Source organism: Heterocephalus glaber, unplaced genomic scaffold (assembly GCF_053883595.1).
Source record: "Heterocephalus glaber isolate CG9 unplaced genomic scaffold, H.glaber_assembly_v1.0 deba00001773, whole genome shotgun sequence".
In the NCBI taxonomy this organism is placed as follows: Eukaryota; Metazoa; Chordata; class Mammalia; order Rodentia; family Bathyergidae; genus Heterocephalus; species Heterocephalus glaber.
In genome coordinates, this window is record NW_028258463.1 from 12,128,510 (window position 1) to 12,150,395 (window position 21,886).

The 21,886-nt window shown below is 62.7% G+C and overlaps 2 protein-coding genes across 19 annotated transcripts in view; both read right to left on the reverse strand.

Moving 5' to 3' along the window:
- Positions 1–44: 44 nt before the first annotated feature.
- On the reverse strand, positions 45–14,662 carry Itga2b (integrin subunit alpha 2b). 4 transcript variants are annotated; one of them, XM_004859212.3, is made up of 30 exons: positions 11,183–14,662; positions 10,087–10,208; positions 9,897–9,994; positions 9,637–9,802; positions 9,257–9,306; positions 9,140–9,185; positions 8,937–9,065; positions 8,713–8,760; positions 8,560–8,603; positions 8,427–8,480; positions 8,292–8,344; positions 7,997–8,208; positions 5,614–5,796; positions 5,432–5,477; positions 5,259–5,363; positions 5,127–5,182; positions 4,911–5,062; positions 4,688–4,813; positions 4,151–4,218; positions 3,921–4,068; positions 3,391–3,483; positions 2,992–3,071; positions 2,706–2,786; positions 2,444–2,543; positions 2,204–2,356; positions 2,025–2,123; positions 1,787–1,900; positions 1,422–1,523; positions 1,222–1,338; positions 45–1,058 (listed from the first exon to the last, which is right to left on the reverse strand). In XM_004859212.3, the coding sequence occupies exons 1-30, from the start codon at positions 11,347–11,349 to the stop codon at positions 1,002–1,004; spliced, it is 3,069 nt and encodes a 1,022-aa protein (XP_004859269.2). In that variant the 5' UTR covers positions 11,350–14,662; the 3' UTR covers positions 45–1,001. The 4 variants fall into 4 exon arrangements, with proteins under 4 accessions (XP_004859269.2, XP_087058554.1, XP_021095858.2 ...); XM_087202428.1 differs by having other exon boundaries at positions 45–1,338; XM_021240199.2 differs by lacking the exon at positions 11,183–14,662 and having other exon boundaries at positions 10,087–10,771.
- Positions 14,663–14,805: 143 nt separating this feature from the next.
- Gpatch8 (G-patch domain containing 8) overlaps positions 14,806–21,886 on the reverse strand; it is a 77,466-nt gene continuing 70,385 nt past the window's right edge. For all 15 annotated transcript variants that reach the window (XM_004859207.4, XM_087202413.1, XM_087202419.1 and 12 more), the window contains one exon: positions 14,806–20,418. In XM_004859207.4, the coding sequence (XP_004859264.1) occupies positions 16,590–20,418 (3,829 nt within the window). In that variant the 3' untranslated portion in view covers positions 14,806–16,589. The remainder of the gene's footprint in view (positions 20,419–21,886) is intronic.

The window sequence follows — 21,886 nt, forward strand, 5'->3', positions numbered from 1 at the left end:
GTTGTCTCCCTCCCTGTATTGTCACTCATGACACAGAGCCAGCGTTTTATTTCTTAGTTTATTCTTCTTTCTGCCCTTGAATGCAAGTTTCCTGAGGGTAGGACTTGGCATTGTTCATGGCTGCCTCTGGGCACTGGAACAGATCCAGGTGTAGGGAGCCAGGAGTGGTGGTGCACTCTGGGAGGCTGAGGCAGGAGGATCACAGGTTTGCCTGGGCAACCTAGTGACTTAGGGAGACCCAGTCTCAAAAATAAAGAGGGACTTGTGAGTGCAGCTTTGTGGGAAGGCTCAGGGTTCAATCCCCACTACTGGAAAAAAGTTATGGAACGCATGGATCAACAAACCTCTCAGGACTTGGGGACCCCCACGTCCATCCCCAACTCCAGTAACCTCAGCTGCAGAGCTGCCATGCAATCCCCGCCCCCGTCCTAACAAAAGACCCTTCTTGGTGGGGAAGAAGGAACAGCAGAAGAGTTGGAGGGTCACTTGTCCCCAGGCAGGGGTGACATCTCCCTCAGGCTCTGCCTGTCCTCACCCCAATACAGCTCTAAAGGCCTTTTTGGGGGAAGGCCAGGACAGGGCCGGAAAAGTGTACTTTTCCAACCCTCACTGGGTTTGGAAGTTTATCCATCAGAATCGTGCGATATACACTACTTTGTTTTGGAGCTGGGATCTCACGCTGTAACTCGGGCTGACCTCGAACTCACAAGCTCCTGCCTCAGCCTCCTGAGTCCTGGGATCACAGGCCCGCGCCATCACACCAGGTTATGCCTTCTCCCGGCCCCGCCTCCAGCTCTGCACCCAGGACTGTCACGCACACCTTGGCCCTGGCAGAGGCCCTCTGCTCAAACTTCCACCGCGGCCGCCCCGAGAGCCAGCACACCCTGGGTGTCGGCGCCTCTTTATTGGGCAGCAGGAGCGGGGAGGGGAGGGGAGGGGAGGGCAGGGCAGGGCAGGGCAGGGCGCCCGGGAGCGTCCTCGGAGAGCCGGCAGCCCGGCCCTCACTCCTCCTCTTCGTCTTCGTCCAGGGTAGGCCGGGTCCGCTTGAAGAAGCCCATCTAGTGCACAGGGCCGGGGTCAGGGTCCGGATGGCCCGAGCCTCGTGGGTCCCGGCTGGGCACCGAGGCGGTGGTGCGCGGCCTGGACAGCGGGGACTGGCGCGCGGTCGACACGGGCCGGCGGGGCGGGGCACCCAGGGGCGGAGGGACCGCAGGGCCTCACCTTCCACATGGCCAGCACCAGCAGCGCGAGCAGCAGCAGGCCGCCCAGCGCACCCACCAGCACCCACCAGGTGGGCACCGCCCGCTCCTCCGGGGCGCGCAGCAGCTGCGTCCGCACCTGGGAGCGCGAGCCTCAGTCACCCAGCCGCCTCAACAGCCTCGGGCCCCTCCACCCCGGGGCAGGCCCCTCCCGGCGCTCACCAAGGCCTCTCCGCTCGGCAGGCTGAGCGCCGGGACCGCGTACGGGAGCGAGGAGACGTCAAACCACGCGCGCGACTGCAGTTCCGTCAGCTCCGGCGGCCCCTGCTGGGCGCGACGGCCACTTCCGGAAGCTGCCCGCGCCCGGGTCAGACGTTCCCGAAGCCCCGCCCATCAGAAGACCCCGCCCTAGAGCCGTGCACACCCCACCGGCAGCGGTAGAAGCCCCGCCCACGACCAGAGGCCCCACCTCTTCATCACTGAAGTCCCGCCCTACACAAAGCCGGGGCTTTCCAGACCCAGAAGCCACGCCCCAACCAGACCACACCCACTATCTAGGCCCCGCCTCTGTCCGAAGCCCCGCCCACCTGGCCGAGGCCGGGCCGCCACAGCAAGGCCAGCACGGTGACCATGGCCCGCTGCCCGGGCGCCATCTCCTGAAGCTCACACTGCACCACCGTGCAGGGCGCCGAGTCGCAGCTCTGAGGAGACGCGCCCGTCAGTCCCCAGCCCTCCCTGCCCATCGCCCGCTCGGCCCGGGGACTAGCCAGAGGGCCGGGAAGCACCTTGCCTGCGCTTCCGCTTCCCCGCCCTAGCCCCTCTCACCACCAGCATCGGCTGCCCCGGCCCAGCCTGCCTGCGCTCCCGCGGGTGATGCGCCTGGCGCGTGGGGGCCGCCCTGGCGGTGTGCGGCCTCCAGTCCAGCTGCGGGCAGGCAGGAGCGGCGTCAGTCCCCAGGGCTCTGCCCGGCCCGCCCGGGCCGGTCCCGCATGCACTGCGCTCACCTCCAGGGGGTTGGGCGAGGGCTGTGGGGAGCACTGCAGGCCGCCCTGGGGCTGCACGTCCAGGATGTACAGCGGGTCGGTGGGCTGGGACTGCCCGGGCAGGTGCACGTGGAGGCGCAGGCCGCGCACGGAGCCTGGGCCTCTGTTGTGGAGCTGGGCGGCGGTGACCCAGGCGGCAGGTGGTCAGCAGCAGGCCCCGCAGCCCGGAGCCCTCGCGCCCTGGATGCGGAGTCTCCCTACCTCATAGGTGTGCTCCACCCTGGGGGCCGAGCTGGCCAAGCTGCCCCGCTCCTTGGCACCCTCTTCTGCTGACACCACCAGGGAAGCCGGGAAGGAGTTCCTGGAGGGGCCGCCGGCCGCTGGGTTGGACCCTGATGGCCCGGGACCCTCCCCCTCCGCTTCCTGTGGGTGCCGAGCGTGCAGCCTTCCAAGGAGCGGAGCGGCACCCTGCCCTCCGGGCCCAGGGGCACCCGCTGCCCCTTCCGCCTGCGGCCTCTCTCACCCTAGAAGCTCCACCCTGGCCTCGGCCCGCACCGGCACCTGCAGCAGCAGCATCTGGCTGTTGGGGTTCCGGCTGTTACGGCTGGAGAGGAGGAGGGAGGGAGGGAGGCCGGGCTCGGCCAGGTGACAGCTCAGAGCTCTGGGGAGCCAGCATCAGACGCAGGCGCAGGGACCAGGGCACAGGGACCAGGCCGGGCTCTGGGGAGAGGGGGCGGGGAGGCCCGAGAGCGGGCCCCTCGCAGGCTCTGCGGCCGGCTGGCGGACGGAGGGGGCGTCTCGGGCAGTACCTCCTGACCTGCAGCCGGAAGGTCGCATGCTGGCCGGCCCGCTCCAGGTCCCCCACGCTCACCCACACGGTGACCCCTACCTGGAGGAGGGCCAGGCTCACTGCCCACTCACGTGGCGCCAGGCCCCCCGGTGCGCTGGTGACTTTGACGGTGACCCTCCCGCCCCTCCTCTCTCCCCACAGTACTGGGAACTGAACCCAGGGCCTCTGCCCTGAACTGCACCGCAGCCTCCTTTTAAAATTTAAAACAGGGTCTCACGAAGTCACTAAATGGCCCAGGTCGGGCTCAAATCGTGACCCTTCTGCCTCAGCCTCCCCCAGTGCGGGATGGCACGCTGTAGGCCTGGCTCCATCTCCAGCCCTCCCAGGTGGGAGCCTCCCTCGCGGGCGGCCCACTCACCCGGACGTCCTTTCCCATGGGGTTGCCCAGCTCGCAGAGCACCAGCCTGCTCCCGTTCTCCTCCTTCTGGCTGCACACGAGCCTCTCGAAGCCCTTCGGGGAGCAGCAAGGATAGGGCAGGTCACAGGGCGCCCGGCATGTCCAAGAGGACCATGTACAGGGGAGAAAGGGGGCTTCCTGGCACAGGACCTCAGGGCTGGCCTTGAACTCCTGGGCTCAAATGCTCCTGCCTCAGCCTCCCGGGTACCGGGCACTACAGTCCCGTGCTTCCATGCCCGGCATAAATAAATTTTCATTTTGGAAATAAAAACACAAAATAGTGTGTAGGCTGTGACCCACTGTTATAAACTACAACAGAAAAACAGGAAGTAATTCTACAGCTACGAAAGCACCTGCCAGTGAGCGGCAGTGACTACAGGAGTCCAGCAGCGCTCAGGACGCTGTTGTTAGCCATCGGTCCCCAGTTTTCCCAGTGTTCACTGCCACTCCCAAGAGGCGGGGCGCAGGGCCCCCAGCCACCGGCCCCTCACCGGCATGTCGCTCAGTGCCCGCATGTAGTGGGCGCCCGGGGGCAGCTGCAAGGCCAGCTCTGCCTCATAGGCCCCCTCGCCTTCGTTGGCCACGGTGGCGTGGAGCTCCAGCAGGTTCTCGGCCCCAATGAGCAGCGGAGCACCCGCCCTGGGGGAGGGAAGCAGGGTCGGCAGGAGCAGGCACCAGGCAGCCTGTGGGCGGGCCTGCTGGGCACGGAGGGCGGCCTTACACAGTGGCGTTGAGCTGCAGCTGGGGCACACACACGTCGTCCTCCCCACAGTCCAGGATGATGCGGGTCTGGAGGGAACACAGCGGCACGTGAGGTTTGGGCCCCAGGGGCCGAGGAGCCAGTCAGCGTGCAGGAAAGAGGAGGCCCGGAAGCTGAGGGGCAGGATCCAGGGCAGGGGTGTTGACCCGTGTCCTCCTGCTGCAGCGGATGTTATCATTGGCAGCCCTAAAAGGTTCCCCAGCACCAGCCTAGAGGCCATCAGGGCTCTGGGCTTGAAATGAAGGCTGGGACCCTGTGAGGGTTTGTTTCTGAGACGGGGTCTCGCTATATAGCCCAGGCTGACTTCAAACTTGTGGCGATCCTCCTGCCTCAGCCTCCCGAGTGCTGAGATGACAGGGCACACCACTGCACCCGGCTGATATCAGGGATTATGAGTTTGCATTAGCTTCAGGGACATCGACAATGGGGTTCCTTAGGGCTTAGAGGTGACACTGGGTGTTGGTGCGTGTCACAGCCTAACCCTCACTGCCTGCCCACCTGCTCCTGGATGTGCGTGTCCCCGGCCAGCACCAGGTCAGGGCCCCTGCCAGCCTCCGTTGGTGGCAGTGACACGTTGAGGCTGAGCAGGATGGGGCTCAGCTTGTCCCGGAAGTCGGCCTTGTCCTAGGAGGGGAGAGTCCGCCGCCTTGGTCCCACACCCTGTGCCCGGCACACCTGCCAGGACCCTTGCCACCTGGCCACTGCCCCGCCCCGGACCTACTCGAAGGAAGGCGGTGGTCGTGTGGCAGACGGGGCTGTGCCTCCCGCCCAGGTCCAGGCTCAGTGTGGTGCCCGCCTGCTGCGACTCCAGGAGCAGCACCCGGCGGCCCTGGCGGGGCTTCTGCCGGTCCAGCTGCAGCTCGGCGCTCAGCCCTGCGAGTGCAGAGGCTTAGCGCAGAGTCCCGGCCACCCCCTCAGCCCCTTCCCGGCCACTCACGCAGCTTCTGTGGAATGCTGTGCCCGGCGGCTCCCACACACATCTGGATGCTGAAGCTGAAAAAGCGCTGGGCTCAGGGCTGGGGCCTCTGGATGCTGCCCCCTTGCCCGGCCGGCGCCCACTGCTGCTCACCAGCTCACTGGGGTCCGGGTCTGGGGCAGGATACACCTCTTCTCCGTGGGGTTCAGCGTGTCCTTCACCAGCAACTGGACGGTGGCTGTCACCACCGGCCGGGCTCTGAGGGGGTCAGCAGCTGCCACCGGGCCCTCCAGGCCCAGCCTCCCCCAGCCCAGACTGGTGCTCACCTGTACACTGCCACCTTGCCGGCCCCATAGGCTCCCACCACCAGGTCTGCAATGGGGGAGTTAGCGGTGGGGACGAGTCTCACCCCAGAGCTCCGGCATCCCACCCTCGCATCACTGGGAGCCCACCCAGGCACGACCCCCTGGGGGCCGTGCTGGAGCCAGCTACAGTCCATGAGGGTCACCTGGGTATCCGTTGTCATCGACGTCTGTGGCCCCTCGCAGCGAGAAGCCAAAGCCAGAGCCTGTGGGGAAGGGGCTGTCCAGGACCTGGGAGGGCTGTGCGCTCAGCCCCTTGCTGTGGCCCAGGAACACCAGCACCTGGCCCTGGCCGCTGGGACCCCCGTAGGGGGCGGCCACCGCCACATCTGCAGGGAGTGACAGAGGCCGCTGTTTGCCACCTGGACTCTCCGGGCACTGGGAAAACTCCCCAGCTGCTTCTGCGGGCAGAGCCCAGGGACCACAGAGTCTGGGCCGGGCTGGCGCCTGCCTCTGGGAGTTCAGTCCGGCAAGACACCCATCAGGGAAGGTGGTTAGGAAAAGAGTGAAGTGACAGCCGCACTGTCAACTGCAGCAATGCACTGAGAAGGTTTAACTCAACCCTGAAAGGCCGGCAGTATTCCTCTCTGATAAGTGCAAAAACTGAGTCCCAGAGGTTGACTGAGACCCAGTAAACTCTGCACCCTCTTCCCAGAGGACCCTCTGGTCCCCTGACACCATGCCCACCCAGCTCACCACCAGCAATATTTCTTTTTTTAAGTCAAGCCAGGTGTGGTGCATGCCTGTCATCCCAGCACTTGAGAGGCGGAGGCAGGAAAACCGCCGTGAGTTCCAGGCCAGCCTGGGCTAAATAGGGAGACCTTGTCTCAAAAAACCAAAACTAAAACCAAAAAAACCAACCTAACAAAACTAAAAACCAAAAACAACAAAATAAAAAAATAAAGAGAGCAGGGGATTTAGCTCAGTGGTGCTGCTGCCTGCCTTGCAAGCGCAAGGTCCCGAGTTGGATCCCCGGTACCAAAAAAAGAAAAAAAGAGCTGGGGACTTAGCTCAGTGGTAGAGCACCCCTGGGTCTGAATCCAAACCAACTGACAAAACAGAGTGCTGAGCTTGTGCTGGGAATTAAGACTTCTCTCTCCGCGCCTGTGCTGAGCCCTGAATGCAGGCCCTGTGCGCACTAGGCACCTTCCCCACCATTGCTCTGCAGCCCCAGTCCTTGCTTTTGTTTTGTTTTGTTTCTAATTTTGGGACTGGATCTCACCAAGTTGCCTTAACATGCAATCCTTAGCCGTCACAGTACTACAGGCATGCAGCACCCTACCCAGCTTAGGCAGATTTTTGATTTCTATGTTGCAACTGTCTTTCCTCTTATTTGTTTGGTTTTTTGGTACCGGGGATCGAACTGGGGCCCTTGCGCTTTTGAGGCAGGAGGCAGAGCCACTGAGCTAAATCCCTGGCCTTGTCTTTCTTTCGTCTTCTGATTTGTTTATGGTTTGTTTTCAGTGCAGCTTTTTTCTTTTTCATATATTTAATTTTTCTTTCTTTTTTTGAGACAAGGTCTTGCTTTGTGTTTCAAGCTGACCTTGAACTCACTATGAAGCCCAGGCTGGCCTCCAACTCTAAGCGATCCTCCTGCCTCAGCCTCCAGGGTGCTGGGATCACAGATGTGCGCCACCAGGGCTGGCTTGATTTTCTGATCATGTTACACAGGACTCCCTGGAACCCAGGGCTGTGATCTCAGCGTGGCCCCCAGCCCCCGGCCGCCCCTTTCTCCTGATCTTTGGCCTCCTGGCCTCTTCTCTCCCTGACCTGGACCCCATGCACTCCTGACCTCCAGGCCTCGCTGGGAATGGGAAGCCAAGCTCCACGCCCACCCACGGGTCACTTTCTCCTCTGCTGGGGGTTGGGCCTGGTTCCTCGAAGAGATGCAGCAGCTGCTGTCCTTTGAACCCCCCCTGCCTTCTCACCAGCTCCCCACGCCAGACACACAGTCGCATGGATCCGCCACATTCAACACGCCACCCTCTTCCAAACCAGGTGGGCTTCCATCCTTACTGCCCCCTGCTGGCTGAAAGCTGTCCACTGCGGCACTTCCGGTTCTTCCCCGGCCACTTCCTGCCGCTCAGAGCTCCTCCCCCTTGGCATTGAGATCCCCAGAGCTCCTGCTGTCCACTGCTGCGTCCGTCCAGGTCTAGCTCCTCTGTGTCCCGGGCTCCACCCTGGCATCTTCTCGTCCCAGGGGCTCCGGGGGCTCCCGTCTCTCAGCCCCCTCTGGGAAAGTGGGCGTAGCCCGTCCCGGGCTCCCTTCGATGGCCTGCGGGGTGGCTGGGACCTCCCTTGGTCTCAAGTCTGAAATGTCCTCAGAGCTCCTCCTCTCTACCCCACCGCTGAGATCTGCACCCAACAGCTCACTTTGCCTGGGCCTCTGGAGGCAGCTACGCCGATGGCCTCCTTGGCTGCCCTCCACAGCAGTCAGGGCTCTGGCATACACCCCACCGCAGCCTCCCGGCTCCTGCTGCCCCAGGGTGCCTGTCTCTCCACCGTGGCCGTTAGCCCTCCTGCCCTCACCGTTGTAGCCATCCCGGTTGAGGTCGCCCAGGGGTGCGATGGCGGAGCCGAACCGCCCATAGAGCCAAGTGCCGGTCAGCAGGAGGCTGGGGGTGCCCAGCACACGGGGGGCCGGGGACTGCAGGAACAGGTACACACGCCCCACCTCAGCCAGCTTGAGATCGGCCCGGCTGTCCATGAACAACGGGGCGCCCACCAGCAGGTCGTGCCTGCTGCAGGGGACAACAGGGAGGGCTGTGTCAGTGTGGGCCAGAAGAGAGGGGACCAGCCTGGGCAGGGTTGACACCCTCCTCACCTGTCCCCGTTGACATCAGTGACAGCCACGGAGTGCCCGAAGTATGAAGCCATCTGCAGAAAAGGGGCGCTTAGCCGGCAGTGCTGGCCTTGGGCCTCCCTCCTGGGAGTCCTCCACGGCCAGAGGCCAGGGCACCTGCTCCCCGTGCAGCCGGTGCAGCGTCAGGTGGTGAGAGTCCAGGATTTCCACCTGCGTGGAGGGTGCAGCTCCGGTGAGAGGGCAGCAGGGTGGGGCTTGGGGTTAGGATGCAGGGTGCAGGGGCACTCACCGCTCCCAGGGTCCAGCTCCAAGTAGGGGCACCGACGACATACTCTGGGGAGAGCGTGGGTCAGGACAGACCCTGGGCCACCCACCCACCCCAGGGGTCTCCTGGCAGAGGCCCTCCCGTCTCCAGGCCCCGCGGGACCAAGGGGTCTCTTGCCTGGAGTTCTCAGGTCTCCGTTGAACTCGCCGACGGCCACCGAGTACCCTGGGGACACAGCAGAGGGAGCAAAGGCCCAAGTGGAGAGGGAGTCCTGGGTACGGAAGGTGGACCCAGAGGCCGCCCCGCCAAGCGCTGGTCTCGGGTGGGGAAGCAGAGCTCCGCACTGGTGGGGCGCGGGCCACAGGCTGCGGGGCGGGCAGTGGCCCAGGAAGGCGCGTTACCCCGGTAGCCGTCGTAGAACTCGGCGCCGCTGGAGTCGAAGGTGAAGGTCTGGTTGGGCACGTGCCACAGGAGGGTGGCGGGCTGGAAGCTCGAGAGGATGCTGGCAATCGGCGCCCGGGCCAGGAGACCTGGGCGGGACAGTGGCGGAGTGGGCCCGGCGCCAGCCGCAGGGAGGGAGAGGCAGGGAGGGAGTGGCACCTACCCAGGAAAAAGTAGCCGCCAGGGGCCCCCAGCACCAGCTCGCCAGCCTGGAAGGGAGGCCGGGGTGAGAGGGCCGTTCGGGCGGGGCCTGCCCCAAGCCTTCTGGCTCCCCACTTGCCTGGGTGATCGCGGAGCTGAAGCCCGCTTCGCAGTATCGCCTATCTCCACCTAGGGGCAAGGAGAAGGGTCGGAAACCGCGTGGCGCCCGGGAACAGGACGAGGGGTGCGGGGGCGTGGCTTTGAGGGATGGGAGGAGTCACGGTACCGAGAGGAGGCGGGAAGTGGGCGGGGCCATAGGCTAGGCTAACCAGTGGTCTCGGCGGGGGGGATAGCTAGGGCAATAAGGAGGCGTGGCGTTGAGCCGGTGGGCGGAGCCCTGGGTTAGGGCGAGACGGAGCCTCGGGCAGGCGGAGCGGGCTGGGCCGGGGGCAGGCTGCCGGCTTATTGGAAAGCGGGGGTTGGGGCCGCCGGGGGAGGCCCAGACGGGGCGGGGCCTACTGAACAGCCAGTCCTTGTAGACCCGGCTCATGGTGTTGGCGCGGCACGGCGAGTACTCCGCGCGGCCGCCGGTCTGGAGCTGGGCCAGGAAGCAACCGCCGACGGGCGTCTTCTCCGCCTCCTGAGTCTTTTCCAGGGCGTTCCAGTGCTGCCAGGGCGCGCAGGCCTGGGGAGGGATTGGAGAGGGGCAGGGCGGCGGCTCGCCCCCGCGCCCCGCGCCCCGCACCCCGGGTCCCCGCGCCCCGCGGCCCCGCGCCCACCACGATGACGTGGTCCCAGCTGGCGACCGACGCCCCGAGGCCTTGCCGCGCCTTGAAGACCTGGAAGGTCTGGGAGCTCGCGTTCCGGGTCTCGTCCCCTGAGGGCAGCGGGAAGCGGTGTCGCTGAGCCTGTCGGTCTGATCCCTGGCCCGCACCCCCGTCCCGTCCCCGTCCCCGCGCCGGGACTCACGGAGATCGAAGAGCAGCGAGGAGCAGGAGCCGCCTGCCGCTCTCCAGCGGCACAGGAATACGGCGCCCGTCTCCTCCTGATCCGGGCCCCTGGCCCTGGGGGCGCCAACTACGACGGCCACCCTGGGTGACAGGGGACGGGGCGCGAGTGAGCGCGGAGACCCCGCAGCCTGGGCCTGTCCTCGCCCACGCCCGACGCGCGGTGTGATCTGAGCGCAGGCCTCGGTGTCCCCGCTGCGAAAGCGTCCTGAGCTCTGGGCGGCGCCTCGCCTCCCAGACCCCGCGCCGACGGCTTCCTCCGCGGGGCTTTTCCCGCGCCCCTGCTGGAGAGCTGGTTTAGGGGGAGGGTGGGGCTCGGATGCTGACGGAACGAGGACCCCAGCACATCTGCTCTGCATGCAGCAAGAACAGGCCGGGATCCCGGGCGAGGGGGCATTTAGCACAGCTGCTCCGCCGGGCTTGTGGAGAGGAGAGAGCAGCAGGTGCACAGGGCGCAGGGGAGGGAAGCAGGCTGAGTGGAGGGAGGCCCGGGGCACCCGAACTTCTGGGTCACTGCAGCAGCTGGACTCCGGGGAAGGGGCTGGGCTCTGAGCTTGGGCAGCTCTCGACAGAGGAGACCCCGCAAGGGGCTGTCCTTGAAGGCCATTTGCCATTACCACTGCCCAGAACCAGGCTCCCAGGGCCCACAATAAGTCACAAGGTGACGCCAGGACTCTAAGCATGGCAATCTGACTCCAAAGCCAGATCAGTGCCAGCCGCCAGTGATCTATCACAGCATGCGGAAACCTATGCCTTGGCTGGGGGCCAGGCAGTGCAGAAGGGATGCTGGTGGGGTGGCTAGACAGGACATGCACCTCTCTCTGGGGGAGAGAAGGGCACCACATACGACTGACCCTTGGGGAAACCCATTGGCCCTCAGTCCTCTGTCCTTGCTGCACTTTCAGGGCCCATATCCTGCAGCACCCCTCCCTGACGCCCCAACCTCAGCCCGTCCCTCCCCAGCACTCCTGACCGAGCTCAGCTGCCGCGTACGGGGTGCAGCTGGAGGCCGACGGTGAAGAGGGGTCCTCCTTCAGCACCCACACTCCCCAGCTCACCCCCCATGGCTGTCTCTGTGAAAGTCCACCGAGAACCCAAAGTGGCTGCCGTTGGGGCCTGTGTAGATGGTGGGCTGCACAGCATCCAGGTTCGAGGCCCAGGCTGCAGGGGCAGGAACAGGCCCCAGGAGCCAGAGCGCATGCAGGAGGCACAGTGCTCGGGCCATTGTCCTCCTCCTACAGCCTCCTAAGGGGGAAGGGCCCACTCCTCTCCCACACTTAAGTTCCCACCACCACACCGGAAGTCTCTCCTTATCACCCTGAAGCCAAAGCAAATTGCTGAGCGGGCAGCAGAGGGAAGGGCCAAGCCCTGGCTATGCAGTCTCAGGACTGCAGGGGGGCGAGGCCACCACAGGGCAGTTTATCACCAGTCCTGCAGTTTCTGCCCTTCACCCCTGCACCATCTGACCACCATCGCTGCGGGTTTGGGTGAGAGCCAAGTGAATAACTGGCCTGCACACTCCCCTCTGGCCTGCGGTTCCACAGCTGTCCCTCAGAAGGCTGCATTGCCACACCCCACTGACTGCTGCCCCAGATAAGCCCCTGAGGCTGTGCTTATCCAGTCCCTCCTCCAGGGCCGTGGCCCCTTACTCTTCCTCCATCCTGAGCCTCTCACCATGGCCAGGCTTGGGGCAGTCACTCCAGGCCTCCTGGTTATGTGCGTGCTGAAGGGAGGCCTGCCCTCCCCGGGCTCTGCTCCTTCCCACCATCGGGACCCGGCCCTGGGTGGGGTCACTGTCCAGGGGAGGCCTCCCCAGCTCCTAACAGACACGGGCACACCGCCATTAGGGCACTGTCACTGTTAGTCTGTGTAAACTGGACTCTTGAAAGCAAGGCTCCTTTCTTCAGCCCCAGGGCCTAGTAGGAGCCAACAGGTAACAGGCATCGCTGAAAGACTAAGTCCACACTGGGGAAGGAAGAAGCAAACAAGGTAACAAAACAGAAAGAGACGAGTTCAGAGCAGAAAGTCAAAGTTGCATGTTTTGTTAGTGCCGGGCCTTTGCACTGAGCTACATCCCAGTCTTTTAAATGTTTTTATGTGTGAGACAGGGTCTCACTAATCACTGGGCTGCCCATGTTGGGGTCCAGCACACAACCCTGCCAGGCGGGGATCACGGGAGTGTGGCCCCTCCCCTCGGAGGCTTCACGTCCCTTTCTGTGGATGAGGAGTGACGGAGAGCCCTGAGCAGTCCCTGGCCCTGCATGCCTCCCTCGGAGGCTCGCCGGGGCAGAGGGCTGCAACACCCTCCCGAGCTTGGTGTCCTTCTCCTCCTCAGTCCTCCTGCTTCTGGAGGCCCTCAGCACATAGCACACAGCACACAGCTCGAGGTTCAGAGCTCCTTGGAGACAGTCGGCCTTGGTCTCTGCTGCTTTCCCGAGGCTGAGTTCCCAGAATGCACACGGAACCTGCCTGCCACCCACCTCGGCCTCACCGGGCTGGGATCGGGGCTGGGATCGGGGCTGGGATAGCACTGCGTTGTGTTCGGTGTGTGTGTCCGCGTAGCCAGGTCCCTGGTGTGCAGGGCCCTGGCTCAGTGTGGAGGAGCAGCAGAGCGGCGGCAGGCCTGCCTCCTTGGAGTTAGAGGGAGGCTCCTCAGAACAGCCTGGGGAACCGGCTACTACTGGGCCCATTTTGTTTTGTTTTTTTCTAGTACCAGGGATTGAACTGAGGACCTTGTGCTTGCCAGGTAGGAACAGCACCGCTGAGCTACATCTCGTCTTCTGGGCCCATTTTATAAACATGAGGATTGGTGCAGGACTTTCCCCTAAACTGCCCAAGTTTACACAGCCAGTGGGTGGCCAAACCGGGATTCCCACACAGACTCTGGACAGAGGGGAGAGGTTTAGCTCAGGAATAACATAAAGGGGCAGCAAGAGCACACAGAGGTCGTTTAAGGAAGGGCACGTAATGGGCTCAGGTCCCTCAAGGCCCTTGAAGGCCACACTGAGGAATCTGAACTTTAATGCACAGGAGGTACAGAATCAAAGATCTGTTTTGCTTTGTGTTTTGAGACAGGGTCTTGCTGTATAGTTCAGGCTGCCCTTGCAGCTCAGCTGGCCTCAGCTTCTAGTGCTGGGACCACAGGCGTGTGTCCCCACGCCTGGTCATGAGGATTCGTAGTCCAAGTGAGTCGGTGGTCAGTTGCCTTCTAGTCTGGAAGGTTACACTGGCTGCCTGTGGTGAGAGGGACTGGCAGAGGGAGGACTCAGTGGGATGGTGATGCAGCCTGGCCTAGGTATCTGTCACAGCAAAAAGTGCACAGAGGAGAGAAGCAGCAGCCGGACGAGCGGGGGAGAGGGAGGAGGCAGGTGACTCCACACTGGAGGGATAGCACTGGGTCTGTGGGGCAGGATGCTGGGGTCCAGCGGGGCACAAGCTCCTCTGGGGCAGAGCTGCGCCCACCTTGTTTGAGCAAGGGAGGTGCTGGCACTTGGACTCTGCCGAAGATCAGCGTCCCGTTAGGACTTCCCATGGTCAGGAGTTCTCAGAGCAAGGCGCTGTGACAGCAGAAACTGGTTCCCCTCAAGCCCCCCTCAGTTTACAGGACTCTGCTTTGCTTGTCATCCTGGAACACACAGCCGAAGTGCTTACCATGGACTCAACTCTGCGTACAGTGCCTAAGGGTTAGTGTTAGTGGCAAGCACGACGGGACCTGCACTCGGGTTCTGAAAAGCCAGTAAGCACCGAGAGGGCCTGAGAATCCGGGTGACAGGGAGGGTAGAGCTGCTCAGCAGGGCCTGACAGTCCTTCGGGGGGTGGCATGGACCAGAGCTCTGGGTTCCAAGCAATGCGCACAGCACGTTCTGTGGGACACAGCTGGTCCCTCCCGCTGTCACCCAGGCTCCATTCCCTGATAGGCGAGACCTGAGCAGCCAGCCCCAGTTTAAGATGGACCCTTCTCTCTGGTGGGGAACAGGGCTAGAGCAAGAAGCAGAGAGAAACAGACCTCGGCAGCTGACTTGAAAGCCTGGGAGGAGTCACTCCAGACTCGGGCAGCTTCTCGAGCTGAGCTGCCTGTTGCAGTCTCCCGACATGGACACTCGGGGAGCTCTCCCGGTGCCTGTACAGCAGGTGAAGGGGGCCAGCACCCATGGCACTCCTGGGTCCAGCACGGAAACTCAAGCGTGGCAGGCCAAGACATGCATGCACACACTGCTTTTTAAGTCCTAAATGCAGCGGGAAGTGAGGAGCCACGCAGTGCATTCTACTGGGTTACAGCCCGAGCACGGAGGACGTGGAGCAGAGGAGGTACACTCTCCAGGTCATCGCCTCAGGACCACCCGCGCAGCATCCCTGCGTCCGAGGCTGGGCCCCTCTCTCCTTGGCAGGGTGAGATTTCTGAAGCAGAATTCAGACATCTCCAATTAGTTCCCAAGAAGAAGCCTGTTACTTCAAACAAGGTGTAACTTGTAAGTTAGGCGCAGTGGGGCCTGTCATCCCAGCACCGAGGGAGGCTGAGGCAGGCTGATCACCAAGTTCGAGTCTCATGGTCAACTCGGTGAGGCCCTGCGTGAGCAGGGCTGGGATGCAGCTCTGTGGCAGAGCGGCTCAGTCACTTGTCACCCACAGCTCCACCCCTCCTGACTGGAGCTGATGTGGCGGCAATCACCACACACTCAGCTTCGGGGTTTCCACAAGCCATGGTTTATTACAGAGCTCCGTTCATTCCCTCATTCCACAGCAGCTCCCTCACATGTGGTAAAGTTAAATACTGCCTGTTATGCTTGTAAGGAAGGACAGGTGATTTTTTACTTTTTAAAATCACTATTCTGGAAGTTTAATAAAACTGCTCCCAGGAAGGCAGCGAGGTGGCCAGAGTGCACACGGCTATCAGTAAGCTAATGGAAGCAGCACAAGGTAGTCCTGTTACTCAAATGTCCACACCAGCTGGAGGCAGGGAGAACGAGTCCCTTCCGTGGAGACGGTGACTGCTCGTGCAGTGCTGGCTGTCCAAGGTGAGTGACCCCACTGGGTGGGGAGAGGGGCTGCCCAGGAGGGGTCCCCAGGACACGCGCAAAGCCTCAGGCAGGAGACTAGACAAGGGGAGGGCAGAGGGTGTTCCTGGTCAGTGTCCTGGAGAGAAGGAAAAGCAGCCTGCACCACTGAAACCTGGTGGGCAAAAGGCTCGCAGTGTGAAGCCGAAGAGGAGCAGCAGCCACCACCTCCGCTCCTCCGGGCTCCTGCTACTCCAGGTCCAGACCGACCCAAAAGGCACATGGGACAAACTGCCAGAGGGCTAAGTACTGGGAAGGCCATGGGCCTGCCTAAAAACCCGAGGCCGTCAGTTCCTGAGTCTCATGGCTTTCAGAGGGGCTGCGGGGTCCCCTCTTTGTGGGTCTCCTCTTTGTTGGGGGAAGCAGCAGCGTTCGCTGCCCCACCAGGAAAGGAGATGGTGCGGCCACATCCCTGACCCGAAGCTGGCCTGTGGCGGTGGCAACACTTACTGCCCAGTACTGAGGGTTGGACTCCGAAAAATACAGGAGCTTGATAAAAGTATGCATGCTTAGTCATTTTTGTATCTAGCAGAAAACAAATACTTTATTTTTTTGCTTTCATTTTATAACCCTTAAAGTTTCTTAATTCAACTAGGGCAAACATATTTACACAAAGCCACCAGAACAAGGATCACTTAAAGAGCTGGATGTAAAAAATATTATTGCAGTATACTACAAATATGGAACCTTTTTATATGAGCTACAAAAAGCAGCATTTACCTTTATAGAGTTCAGTGCAATTTTTACATTAAAAAATTCTATAAATTAAGAAGGGAACATCAACACAACAGAAGACACACCCATCACAGGCGCCCGCCCTGGGAAGCACCCGGGCAGTGGTCACAGCCCGGGCAGGAGGACTATCTCCCGGGGCTGTGCGGAGGCCTCTTCTGGACGAGGGACTGGGTCACATCTGGTTCCGGGTCAGGTTTCCTTCCCAGCTCACCTGGGCATCGTATCACTGAGGGACAGGGAAGACACCGCCCACAGGCTGCGGAATGGGAGCAGCACGGCACCAGGAATGCAGGAGTGGATGGCGCAGGACCTTCGGGGGGCCGGACACGAGGAGAGTTTCTCGAGGCCAGAAGAGAGGAGGAGCGCATGATAAAAAATAGAGGCAAGAGGGGACCATGTGGAGGTGACCACCTGGAGGTGCGGGCAGCACTGGCAGGAGCGCCCTAGCCCAGAGACACAGGGGAGGAGGACAGCAGGAGGAGGAAGGGGATCCCTGATAGTAAACCCAAAGCCAGCCTCACTCCCAGCCCATCCCTGCAAGCCAAAGCTTGGCTCTTTGGCTCCCAGACACTGGACACTACACGCCCAGTGCGCGCCGGCTGGCACTCTCGGCTCCACACCCCGAGGGGAGAATGGCGGGGTGCCTGCCCTGGCCGGGGAGACTCCCACACCCCACTCACGTGCCATGGCTGGGCGGGTGCTGCAGCTCCTGCCCTGAGAAGATGGGGTGAAGCAGTGGGTGGAGGTGCAGGGCCGTGGCAGCTGCTGCAGCAGGCCGAGGGGCCAGCAGGGTGGGGTAGAGGGCAGCGTGTGGGACAGGGTGGAAGGTGAAGGGCCCGGGGTGGATGGCGGAGGCGGGGATGATGTGGATGGGGTGACTGGCCAGGAAGGTGGCGGGGTGGCCGGGGATGATGGAGTGAGTGAGGTGCGACAGGGAGATGGGCGTCAGGTGGGGCTGGGGGATGTGGTGCACCTGCGCCAGGGGCTGCGGGTGGGCGTGGGGGTGGATGCCAATGGCGGCGGCGGCGGCGGCGGCCGCGTGGTGCTGCAGGATGGCGTGCTGCACCGTGGTGATGGAGGTGGCCGAGGCCGCGGCCGGCTGCTGGATGTGGATGGGCTGCAGGGCGGGGGCGGCCGGGGCCAGGGCGGCCGAGGCGGGGAAGGCCTTCGCTTGCTTGGCCAGCAGCTGCTGCTGGATGTGCTGCTGCGCCGCCTGCTGGAGCTTGCTGTACTTCTCCATCTCCTCCGGCGTGAAGGTGATGGGCTGGCTCTCCAGGGGGGCCAGCGAGGCGTCCTCCGCGCCCTCGGGGGACTCGCCGCGGGGCTCCCTGCTGGGAGGTGCGTAGCCTGGGAAGTGCTCCAGGTCAGGGGCTGCGGGCAGCAAGCCAGCGTCCACGGGGCCTGGCTGGCTGCCGCTCTCCGGGGGCTCCAGGGTGTCCCCATTGCTGGGGTCAGGGAGGTAGCTATGGGAGCTGGCTGGGTCCCCAGGGTAGCAGTCGGAGTGCGCCGGGGCGCCCAGTGGAGCCACAGGGTAGGCGGCAGTAGCTTCTTTGGATGTTGGTTCTCCCGGGGGCAGCTCAGATAAGGGGCCAGCGGTATCCTCGGCAGGGACCTGGCATCCACTCCCGGGGGGCCCCTCTTCTGTCTCTGACTGGTCTTGCTCTTCCCCCTTTTCTACCCCAGACTCCTCACATTTCCTGTTGGGCTTTCGGGTAGTTGGGAGCTTCCCTATCAACGGAAGGACCGGCTTGCTGCCCAGAGAAGGGGGGAGCTTGGGCCCAAAGTAGCCTTGTGGGGGGTCCTTGAGCTTGAGCCCAGCCTTATTGGGGGTGGCCAGCACCTCCTCGCCCATGCTGGGCTTCCGCTCCCCTTTCCTGGACTGGACCTTCTCCAGCAGCAGTCTAGCAGTGACAGAGTTCTTATCCTCGGGGCCGCAGTCACTTTCTGACCCTCTCCCCGTGCCAGTGCTGCTGTTCTGGGAGGGCGGGCCTGATGCTTTGCTGTCATCTCCTTGGCTGTCGTCTTTCTTCCCTGGACAGTCGCCCCGGCCTGACCAGAAATAGTGGGGGGACTGAGAGCGATAGATCTTGGAGCGAATGAAGTCCCGGCGGCTGGATCGCCTGTTCTCAGGGCTGTCGTGGCCCCACGACCCCTTCCTGGAGCCCGACCTCTGGGAAGGGCTGCGAGTGCTGCGGCTTCGGTCCCGGCTGTAGCTGCGGCTGCGCTGCCAGCTGTGCGCGGTGGTGCTGCGGCTCCTCCGCTGGCTCCGGCTGTGGCTGCTGCTGCGCGAGCGGGTGGGAGAGCGCTCCCTGGACCGGCTGCGGGAGCGGCTGCGGGAAGGGCTGCCGCTGAGGCTGTAGTCATCGTCTTCGGAGGAGGAGTACTTGCGGCGCTTGGGGCTGGCGTAGTCCGAGTCGTCGGAGCCGTGGGAGCGCTTGGAGTGCCGGCGCGAGCGCTCGCTGTAGTCGCTGTAGCTGTCGTCGGAGTAGCTGCGGGGCCTGCTGTAGCAGCTCTGGTCGGAGGACGCAGCCGAGCTGCTGGAGTAAGAGCGGCGGGAGGAGCGGCGGCGGCTGCGCGAGCGGCTTCGGGAGCGTGCGCTGCCCGAGTCCTCCTCCTCCTCGTCGTCGTCGTCTTCGTCGCTGTACTGGGCCGGGGACTCCTGGCGCGGGCGGCGGGCAGCACCGCCGTCGCTGTCCTCCTCCCCGCTGCTGGGCCGGCCGTGGCGGTGGGTGTTGCCGGTCCTTGGGGCGCTGGCCCGGCGCTGGCAGGAGGTAGCGGGGGGCTCGCCCGGTTGCCTGCGCCCGCCACGCTCCTGTGCGCCCCCGCCCGCGTCACGCTGGCCGCCGCCGCTCTCGTCGGCGGCGGGCAGGGGTCTCCGCTGGGACTCGTCATGCCTCCGGAGCCGCCTGGGTGGGGCGGGGCTGCCGCTGCCTGGGGGCTCGGGCTTGGGGCCCCGCTCTGAGTCGGCCGCGCCCCCGGACTTCTTCTTGCGCTTCCGCTTCTTGCGCTTCCGGGACTTGTCCCCCGGGTCGGCCCTCGATCCCGATCCCTTCTCGTCAGCGTCGGCCTTGTGCCTGCGCTTGTGCCTGCCAGACTTCTTGTGCTTCTTCCTTTTCTTGTGCCGGTGCGTCCGCCCGCGGCGCTCCTTTCGGCCAGCCAGGCTCTGCCCGGTGTCCTGGGGCTCGGGCTCCGGCTCCCGAGCAGGAGCAAGAGGAGCAGCAGCAGCAGCAGGGGGCCCTCCGTCTGCCTGGGGCTCACCCGCGTCCTTGTCCCCGCCTGGCCCGCTGGCCTCAGGGCCGGGGAGGGCCTCCCTGGAGGGGCCGCCCGCGTCCTTCGCTCTTTCTGCCCCTTTGGCTCTGGCGTCCTTGTTCCTGGAAAGCTTGAAGTCGAAGTAGAGAGGGTTGCAGCTGTAGGAGACGGAGGGCTGCGCCTTGGTGAAGATAAGCAGCTCCGACGGCCACTGCAGGGCCGTGCTCTCGTCCTTGCTCAGCACTGGGAAGAAAGGGCCCGTAGGGTGCCGGGGACGCCCCTGGCTGTCTCTCCCTGCCACACTGTCTCCAGGCGCACTGGGCTCTTTGGCAGGCTCGGGCTGGCGCACCTGCGCCTCAGACACGGGCCGGCCCTGCTCCCCAGGGAACCCCGAGGGGACCTTCCGGGCCTCGGCTTTGCCCCGCGGCTGGGCGGGCTCGGCCCCAGCCACTGCTGTTGCCTCTTTCGTTTCCTTTGGTTCCTTGGGTGGCTCCAAGCGCTCGCTGGCCCCCGGCTCTGCTGCCTGGCTGGGGGCTGCCCTGACACAGCCCTTTGGCTTGGGGGAGCCGCTCTTCTTGCTGTCCGGGGTGCCCTTGGGGTGCGAGCTGGCCTCACCCTCCATCTGCTCGCTGGCCCGCATGAAGAGCAGGAAGGGGAAGTGGGGCTTCACCTTGCAGTGCGCAGGTGGGATGTAGTGGTAATACTCGGGCTCCACCACGCCAGCGCCCTCCTCCCGGCGCATCCGCTTCAGCTTGGACAGCGTGGAGGCCAGGGCCGCGCCGTCCTGCGGGTCCTCGTCTTCCTTTTTGCCATCGGTGCTCCCGCCCCCGTCGGCGTCCCCTGCCTTCTGCAGCCCTTGGTCAGAACCCTTCTCGTCGGGCTTTGTCCCTTCCTCGGAGGACCCTTCCTCTGCGTGGTCCTTGAACACCGAAGCGATGGACTCAAGTTTGACCGGAGCCTTCTTGGCGAAGGAAAACGACACCCCCAGTTTCTGCAGTGGGGTCCCCTGGTTGTTCTTGAAACCAAAGCTGACGCTGGGGGCGGCCGGCCCGGAAGCCTGCGGCAGCCCAGTGGAGCCAGTGCCTGCAACGGTGGTGAAGGGGCCTCCTTTCTCCGTGGAGAACTCGGGGCCCAGGCTGCACCCTGCGGCGGCCCCCGAGGCGCTGTTGGTAGCCGATTCATCCTTGTCCTCATCTCCTCCATCTTCATCCACAGCAACCGTGGTTGGTCGGAACATAGGGCCACTTCCGGGTGCGCTGTGCAGTGGTTCAGAAAAGACAGCAAACAGGTTTAGGGGCACAGAAAGCACAGCAGGTGCACATCCTCGCCACCCGTCTGCTCCACCCACCACAGCAGGGACTCTGCAGGGCAGCATGTCCCTCTGGGAACCTGGCGTGCCCAGGGTCACCGTCTCCCTGGCTGCTGCTTCAACTGCCTGTGCTAGGGAGTTGGGCCCAGCTCCCACTCCTGGTCCCGTACAGCTCCACCTCTTTCTGCTGCTCCTCCTGTAGGCACCTTGCCCTGACAAGTGTGTTGTCAAATGTGCGGCTGCACATCTACTAACACAGGTCTATCTACTTCGTTCCCGAAGGAGATTCCCATGTGCTGTCAAATTTCATTTTCATCTTTTTTTTTTTTTGGTACCAGGGATCGAATTGGGGTCCTTGTGCTTGCACAGCAGGCAATGAAACCACTGAGCTAAATCCCCAGCCCTCATTTTCATCTTTATTCTTTTCTTTTTTGGTTGTTTTGAGACAGGGTCTCACTAAAGCCCAGGTTGGTGTTGAACTTGTGATGATCTTCCTGCCTCAGCTTCCCAAGTGCTTGAATTACAGGCATACGCCAACCACACCTGGGTAAATGTAATTTGTAAAAAACGTATGTTCTGGGACTGGGGATGTAGCTCAGTGGCACCTCGCTTGCCTTGCAAGCACAAGGTCCTGAGTTTGATTCCCGGTACCAACCCCCCCCCCCGCCAGCCCATATATATTCTGAATTAAACACAGACATTCCAGAAACTTCTACTGTGCTATTCTGTGGTACTCTGCAGTCAGTGTCCAGGTCTGTGCCCGTTCCTGGGGAACAACCCCAAACACTGACTTTAGTTCTGAGACAGGATGGTCCTCTTTATCCACAGGAGAAGTTTCAGGATCCCCAAGGGTTGCCGGAAATCACAGATGGTATGGAACCCTATATAGACTGTGCTTTTTGATACATACACTTATGAAAAAGTTTACAGTTTAGGCAAAAAGATCAACAATAATAAAATATAATAGTTGTAGCTGGGTACTGTAGTGCACACTTGGAATCCAAGCTCTCAGGAGGCTGAGACAGGGGACTGAAAGTTCAAGTCCAGCCTGGACAACTTAGCAAGATGCTGTCAAAAAATAAAAGGGGCTGAGGATGTAACTTGGTGTTCCCTTGGGTTCAACTCTCAGAACTGCAGAACCAGGGCGGGTCGGGGAGGTCTAACTGTACTGTAGGAACAGTTATGTGAATGTAATCTCCCTCCCTCCCTCCCTCCCTCCCTCTGGGCAGGCAGCATCCACAGCATGGATCTGCAGGACAAAGGGATAATTCACCTCCCAGGCATGACAGAGTGGGACGGTTCAGAATTTGCACTACTCCTAACAACACACAATTTACAACTTAATGAGTCTTTATTTCTGGAATATCTCATTTAATATTTTCTGGCCTCAGCTTCCTACAATAATTGAAACCCAG

What these genes read in the sequence shown, in the direction of transcription:
- Itga2b (XM_087202427.1), bottom strand. Translation starts at nt 10,969, where the DNA reads ATGTGGTGCCCTTCTCTCCCCCAGAGAGAGGTGCATGTCCTGTCTAGC. An exon ending in CGGGGCAGCCGATGCTGGTG is followed by an intron (nt 1,901 to 2,024) that starts GTGAGAGGGGCT and finishes GCGTCTCCTCAG; the next exon opens with AGCTGCGACTCGGCGCCCTG. An exon ending in GGCGGCCCGGCCTCGGCCAG is followed by an intron (nt 1,524 to 1,786) that starts GTGGGCGGGGCT and finishes CGCGCCCAGCAG; the next exon opens with GGGCCGCCGGAGCTGACGGA.